We start from the raw sequence: 6,980 nt of genomic DNA on the forward strand, positions 1-6,980 counted from the left end.
GAAGACGAGCCAGGGGGTGGCGACGCAGTTGATACCGAGAATGATCGCATACGCCAACGAGATGCGATGCTGGACGATGCTGTGCGCCATGGTGGAGGCCACGTACGTCTCGCACGCAACCTCGACCAAGTGGGCGAGTGCGATGCGGGCGTTGGCCGAGACGGGAAGTGACGGCACCTTGCGCACCAGCGTGTATATCCAGTGTCGCCGTGAAGACGTGATGCACGGCGATAAAATCGGACTCCAATGCAGGAGCGCGATGGCGCCAAAGACGTACGCAGACAACTTCATGTACGCGCCGCCGAGAATGACGACGGCTGCGGGCGTGGCCGTGTAGTGCAGCGCTGCGAGGGCCACGAAGTACGTGCCCGTGAGCAAGTGCTGGACGAACACGAGGAAGCATAGGGCGCCGTCGACGTACGGGTCCCAGTCGTCTTCGTCGATGGATGCTCGCCAGCCCACGTCGTTCGCATCCGGGCTCACTGCGGACATTGTCAGGTGCAGAATGGCAGAACCGAAATAGGTCCGCACTCAGCGTTTCATGATCGAGAAAGGCGCTTGTTCATGCATGGGTCCGCCACGTCATTCTTGTGTGATGCGGGCGATTGCTGTGTTGCTTTCTCTTCTGGGTTGGTGCTCACTGAGCACGTCGACAGCAAGTTGGCAACCTTGAACTCCCTACATGTGCATACTCGTAGCGACGCCACCATGGAACTGATGTCATTGCTCGGGTTAGGGGATGACTCCCTCGACGACTTGGTCGGTGAGAGTTATTTGGGCAGAGAGATGACAAACCTGGGTAGACACTTAACAAAATGGCAGGCGCCACCACGACCTCCTTGTCCCAATGCTGACCAAGGTTTACGTCCCCACTCGGGTACTGGGTGCTGAGAGGCTGCAGTACACATAGCTGAAACGCAAGTAGAGGTGTAGCACCGATCTCGACGTGAGCGAAATAACGGGCTCATCGACGCGCATGAGTCCTGTAGAGACAAAAGCTATGGTCATTGCGGGCGTCGCCAACGACGACCAAGACAGTGCTACCGTAGATTGACGTCTCTGTAATCGCCTGTATGGACGGCATCGCTACAAGCTCTGCCGCTCTACTCCTACTCGGCGGTTTTGCTGCATTGCAACTAGGCTGCGTCGACCCACGCCTTGATGAGCGTGCTGTCATAGGAGGTTGTGAGAATCTTGGTCGACGACGCGAACGCGACGCCCGTCATGAGATCGTCGCCGGCGCGGTGCGAGTGCTCGAGTTCGAAGCGGAGACCCGTGGCACCGGCGTCGTCCTTGAGCTTCCACACGTGCAGATAGCCGTCTTCGCCGACCGTCGCGACGCGGTCGTTGTGCACGTCGAGCGCCGAGAGATGGCGCGAGTGCGCGCCGACGTCCGCCGAGATGACGCCATCGTGCATATCGACGAGCCGTAATTTCCCAGTTGTATCGCCCGTGAGCACCCAGCGCGTCTGGAAGCATCGGAGGCTCGTGGTCGGAAACGACGTGCCTTGGATCACTTGCTTCTTCTCGAGCCCCGAGGGCTCAACCCCCCAGACGATGAGCGTGCCGTCGTCGTCGCTGCTGACAGCCAGTGGCTCCTTTGCACTGCCGTTGGTTGCTACCGCCTGCACGGCCGCTTCATACAAACGTGAGGCAGTGAAGTACAGAGCTCAAGAGGTACCGTTGTGGCCCTTAACGGTCGACTGGAGGTGGAATTCCGAGTGGTCACGACCCTTGGCCTCGCCCGCCGCAGTTTGCGACAGCATGTAGAGCTTGCCGAGCGACGAGCCTACGCAGACGTGACGTTCTAATGCTGCAAGGGACGCAAAACGTACCCACGAGGATCGACTTGGTCGTGGTCTCGGCGCAGATCCCGCGGCAAAAGTGGTATTCGCCCTCTATATCTCGCGTGTGCATCCTGACGGACAGTGCAAGATGACGGTACCGCTGCCACTGGGCGGCTCCTTGGTAAGCGCCAGCGAAAAGTACAAGTGTTCGCCGAGAAGATCCCAGATCTAGTGGAGTTGCGCGCTCGACGGACGCGTTGACATTCGTCACGTCGGTACCTGGCAGCCCGACTCGTTGGCGATCACGAGAAGCTGCTCGCGCTCAAACGCGCACACGAGCGCTTGGTAAACGACAGTCTTCTCGACGAGCGAGACCTTGTTGGGCTTGGCGTTGGTCGTGGTGTTGAAGACAACCACGTCCTCCATGGAGGCAAAGGCCTACGCGGAGGCGGATTCGAACCGGCATGGCCGCTGCAGGTAGCGCTCCTACCACATAATCACCGGCGCGCGAGAGGTTGCCGGGCAGGAGCGACGGCGACACGTCCATCTCGACGGCTTCCGCGGTCGTCACCCACATCGTTTCGCAAAACCAATTTGATATCTTTCCGGTTGTGCAATTCACGCGCAACCGGATACGGATACGAAGCGTCAGCCTCAAGCGCTGCCAAAAAGTGTTTGGCCGCGGACGTGGAGCTCTGGCGTCCTGTCTGTTGAAGCTCAATCGCGGAGCTCAGTCGTGGCAATGATATGTGCGTGAATTCTAGTCAATCCAAGCGCCGTCTTACGTACTTTAAGGCGGCTACTGGTCGAAATACATCGTAATCCATGGTTTTTCATCAAAAGCTTCGACTGATTGGTTAAAAGGCATCACAAAGAACTCAAGCCGCATCACTGCACTTAAAAGCCAGGCTCCGCGCGTGTCACCGTGCTGCAGACCTTTCAATATATTTCTCCTCTTTCTTTGCATATCATGTACGTAAACTTCAAGACACGAAAATCGAGCCAAAAAGCTGGACGTGCATGAGATTCTTAGTGTCCCACGTAGGCCCTTCTCATTGCGATATCGGTCATTGCTTTCACTTAGCAAGCACTTCGATGCACTGCAGCTGGTACCAGCAAAACAAGTCATTTCCATACAGTCCATGTTGGCCGTATATACTCCTCGGTGGGGCTGCTACAAAGGCGCAAAGCGTATCGAGTTAGAACGCGACAACGTCGATCCATTGGTTGGTGCTGGCGTTGTGGCACTCCCACACCTGCGCCACATGACTCGGGTTAGTCGGATCGACGTCCAAGCACAAGTTGTTGTGCGTCGCGTGCTTGATCTTGTGGTTGGCCGCATCGATGATCCACTTTTGGTTGTCGTTGGTAGCGTCGCAGGCATACGTGTGAAGACCAAACTTGTCGCCGTCACGGAAGGCGTCGAGGCACTGGCCGTTGCTGGCCGCCTGGAGCGTCTTGGCGTTGGAGTCGTACGTAAAGAGCTCGTTGGCCGAGTCCGAGACCCAGTTGGCGTAAACGCCCGAGTAAAACTCGGAGATGGCCTTCTTGTCCTTGGTGACGAGCTTGACGTAGCTCTTGGCAGCCGGCGCTTCCTCGCACTTGGTGAACCACTGGCTGATACCACCGGTACAGTCGGCGACAAAAGGCGACGCACCCGGCGTGAGGTGGGCCGACTCGAGGCAGAGGTTGCGCACCGTCAAGTGGCGAAGGCTGTGCGAGTTGGGTTCAAAGCCCCACTTCTGCGCCGACCCGCCCGTGCACGCGTAGAGGCGCACCTGGTTCTTGCCCTGGACGTCCTGGTAGACGTCGAGGCACGTCGCGTTGTTGCTCTGCGACTGGATCGACTGGTCGTCAAAGTTGTACCAGAACTTTTCGTTGAAATTCTTCTTCTCCGTGTCGACAAAGAGCTGGCCGTTCCACTCGGAGAGAACGCTGTGCTTGTAGTTGCAAAGCGAGATGGTCGCCGCAGGCTTGAGAGGCGCCGACGTCGGAGCCGGCGGCGGCACCGGGAGCTTGCCATCCTTGATGATCTTGGCAACGTTGACGCGACCGTAACCATATCGGTTGTTGGGCCACGCCTTATCCGAGACGCCGCCACAGTTGGGTGCGCCAGGAAGCGTGCGGTTGCGCGAGAGGAGCCACTTTTCCGGCTCGGCTTGCAAGATGGACTGCTCGGTCGTCGTCGTGAGGTAGTGGTAGATCTCGTCGTACGTCAAGTCCTTCTGCACCGACTTGAGCAGAGCGACGACACCGGCAACATGGGGGGCTGCCATCGAGGTACCCGCCTCGTACTCGTACAACGTGTCGCTCGTGTTGAGGGCCGAGTACGTAAAGAAGCCGGGTGCTGAAACGTCGGGCTTGACGATCGTGTGCACCTGATTCAAACGGTCGACGTACTGCGCCGGGCCCTTGGACGAAAAGTACGCAAGCTGCGTCGGGTCGTCCGTGCGCGAGCCAATCGCGCCGACCGAAATAACGTTGGGGTAGTTGGCCGGGTTGCCGGCCGTCGCGCAGGCAGGGCCTTCGTTACCGTTGGCAAAGATGGGTGTGATACCGGCCTTGTGCCACGCGTCGACGATGTCTTGATACCACGGGTCGGTGCTAGAGTCACTGCCCCACGAGTTGTTGACGACGTTGGCGCCCTTCTTGCAGTCGGGGCGCGACCCGTCCGTTTCGGTCGGGCACATCATGAACTCGGCGCACTCAATCAAGGCCGCGTTCGTACCACCGCCAACATACAAGCCACGGCACGAGATGAACTGGGCACCAGGGGCAACACCGATACCATAGTCACCGACCATGGTGCCGATCGTGTGGGTGCCGTGGCCATCGATGTCTTCGGGCACCGCCGTTTGAAGGTACGGGTCGTACCAGCCCTTGGCCTGGCGCCACTTGGACTGGATGGCCTCGTGCGTGTGGCGAACACCCGTGTCGATCGAGCCAACGACGACGCCTTCGCCCTTGGTCGTCTTCCAGACGTCAGTAGCGCCAATCGTCTTGACACCCCACTGAATGCCCGTCGGACGAGAGTTGTCAATAGGCGAGTTGTCCAGCGTACTGTCCTTCTTGAGGACCGGGCTGAGCTTGATCGTCTTGACCACGTCGACTTTGAGAACGTTGTCGAGCGTGGCGATCTTGTCGGCAAGCGCACGGTCAACCTTCTCGACCGTGGCCGCGTTTGTGATCCAGAACGCCTTGACCTTGCGGTCACCGACAATCTCGGACAGCGTCTGCTTGCGGTCGTTAGCCACGGTGGTTGCCTCGTCAAAAAGAGCCTGGCGACGCTCCACAGCCGTCACCGTCGCGGTTTCCGTCTCGGCCGCCGGCGACGACTTGAACGTGATAAAGGCAGTGAACGTCGCATCTTGCTCGATCGCACGCAGCGCCGAGCTGGTAATCTTGGCGTATACTGGCGCGAGCACGGACGCAAGAGCAAAAATCTTCATCGTCAACGTGCGTTGGACCGAGTCAATTGCCGAATGAGAGTGGTGGCGTGAATTCTGACTCGCCGTTGGCGTGATTGGTGCAACATATGTGTTGCTGCAGATGTTGACATTGAGACATGTACCGATCTGAGTTTGCATCGCGTGCGGTCACGTGGGTACTAGTAGGAATGAACACACACCTAGTAGTAGCAGTAGTAGTGTAGTGGGTACTAGTACTTCGATACGTCGATGGCTAGCATTGTGAGCGGTTTTCTGGCGTGGGGCCCGTCTACACATCGATTGCGTTGACTTGGATGACGGCGGCACGGCAGTTCATTTCTAAATAATTTTCTCCGCATCTTCCTAATGGGGTGAAATGCAATAACGATTTATTATACCAACCATAACGGCAACTTCCACTGCAATGGTATTGTACACAAATGAGTTCACTTTCGCCACAGAGTCCCCGCTTGTCATGAATAAAAACGCACGTGTCATGCATCGGACTTTGCTCTGCGCACAACCACTTTGACAGTCACTAGGACTATGGCGATTTAAGGCCTCTTGTAACCAATTCTTGCAACCGTGTTTTCCTATGTCATATGATCCTCGAAAGTGATGCGTTGCATCTGATTTTGGTGATTGGGCGTCAAGAACGCACCCTGGATATCTGAGAATGGATACACATGTCCCGCCAGGATCTGATTTTCTAATGCGAACTAGTACCATTCCAGACAAGGGCATGATCAGGCGCTTTTGAGCAGGGCCAAAAAAAGTCTGCTCACCGCAGCGCAGCGACGGTCGAGCGCTGACTTTTGTGTGGATCACCGCGCGGCCATCGCAAATAGATAACGCTTCGCATGCACGTCCAATTCTTTTGAAGGTTCTACCAGCTCACCCCGCAAGGGATATACATGTTTTCCCAAGGCCGATGCACCGGTAATACCGCTAAACTTGTGTCTCGAATCAAAGCCTCATGGGCGTACCGGTATCCATGACCGGTATCCGTGTCGTTTGCATTTTGTGACCGTTTCCTTGGCGCCCGAGGTCTGATTTTCGAGTTGGATTCACAGCCTGTCTTTTCACATGTTTTGGCCACGTCTCAACCCCAAAAGTCGCAAAGATCTGGATAGCATGCATGTACCCGGTATCAGACACTCCTGGGCTACCGGCCTCCGTTTGTTCATTTTCAAATTTGCCACCTTTGGCTCCAAGCGTGTCAAATCCTATGAAGGCCTTCCTCATCCTCTCGACGATGGCGGCGGCGGCGTCGGCCAAGGTCGCCAGCTCCGTGCTCCGCGCCCTTGAAATCGACGGCAACGCCGATGTTTTTGTCCGGTTCGCGGACGCCTCGTCGGCGCTTGAAGCCGCGACGCTCGAGTCCAACAAGCCGCTCGAGCGCCAAGAAGTCTTTGAAATTCTCTCGGACGCCACGGCGACGGGCCAAAAGAGCATCGAAGCGGCCACCGCCGGGTTCGAAGTGACGCCGACGTGGATCGTCTCGGGCGCGTTCATCAAGGCCGCCGACAAGGCGCTCATCGAGAAGCTGACGCGCAACCAAGTCATCAAGTCGGTCGAGCAAGTTCCCGACATGCAGCTCGACCCGGTGCTCTCCAAGCCCACGACCGAGGCTGTCGCTGCCGCCGCTGCGTCGCCCAACCAGTGGGGTATCGACGCGATCGGCGCCTCGGATGTCTGGAAGTACGCCAACGGCTCGGGTATTGTCATTGGCTCGATCGACACGGGCGCCCGCCATACGCATCTG

General features: G+C 57.5%; 4 protein-coding genes across 4 annotated transcripts in view; 1 reads left to right on the forward strand and 3 right to left on the reverse strand.

Annotated features, from left to right (window-relative positions):
- Positions 1-137: 137 nt before the first annotated feature.
- SDRG_14633 (hypothetical protein) lies at positions 138-504 on the reverse strand (the record flags this gene model as incomplete). The annotated part of the gene is made up of 1 exon (XM_008620777.1): positions 138-504. A coding segment is annotated over one exon (366 nt), but the record flags the coding sequence as incomplete, so codon positions are not given.
- A 486-nt stretch (positions 505-990) lies between these two features.
- Positions 991-2,377, reverse strand: SDRG_14634 (hypothetical protein). Its single transcript, XM_008620778.1, has 6 exons — positions 2,278-2,377; positions 2,067-2,225; positions 1,946-2,015; positions 1,836-1,898; positions 1,682-1,789; positions 991-1,636 (listed from the first exon to the last, which is right to left on the reverse strand). Exons 1-6 carry the CDS (start codon positions 2,362-2,364, stop codon positions 1,137-1,139), a joined length of 987 nt encoding a protein of 328 aa, XP_008619000.1. The 5' UTR covers positions 2,365-2,377; the 3' UTR covers positions 991-1,136.
- A 431-nt stretch (positions 2,378-2,808) lies between these two features.
- SDRG_14635 (hypothetical protein) lies at positions 2,809-5,263 on the reverse strand. The gene has a single exon (XM_008620779.1). The coding sequence runs from the start codon at positions 5,234-5,236 to the stop codon at positions 2,987-2,989; it is 2,250 nt and encodes a 749-aa protein (XP_008619001.1). The 5' UTR covers positions 5,237-5,263; the 3' UTR covers positions 2,809-2,986.
- Positions 5,264-6,362: 1,099 nt separating this feature from the next.
- Positions 6,363-6,980, forward strand: part of SDRG_14636 (hypothetical protein) — a 2,405-nt gene continuing 1,787 nt past the window's right edge. The window contains exon 1 of the mRNA XM_008620780.1: positions 6,363-6,938. Coding sequence (XP_008619002.1) covers positions 6,444-6,938 — 495 coding nt within the window. The 5' untranslated portion in view covers positions 6,363-6,443. The remainder of the gene's footprint in view (positions 6,939-6,980) is intronic.

The sequence above is a fragment of the Saprolegnia diclina genome (genome assembly GCF_000281045.1).
Source record: "Saprolegnia diclina VS20 unplaced genomic scaffold supercont1.75, whole genome shotgun sequence".
Taxonomy (NCBI): domain Eukaryota; phylum Oomycota; class Saprolegniomycetes; order Saprolegniales; family Saprolegniaceae; genus Saprolegnia; species Saprolegnia diclina.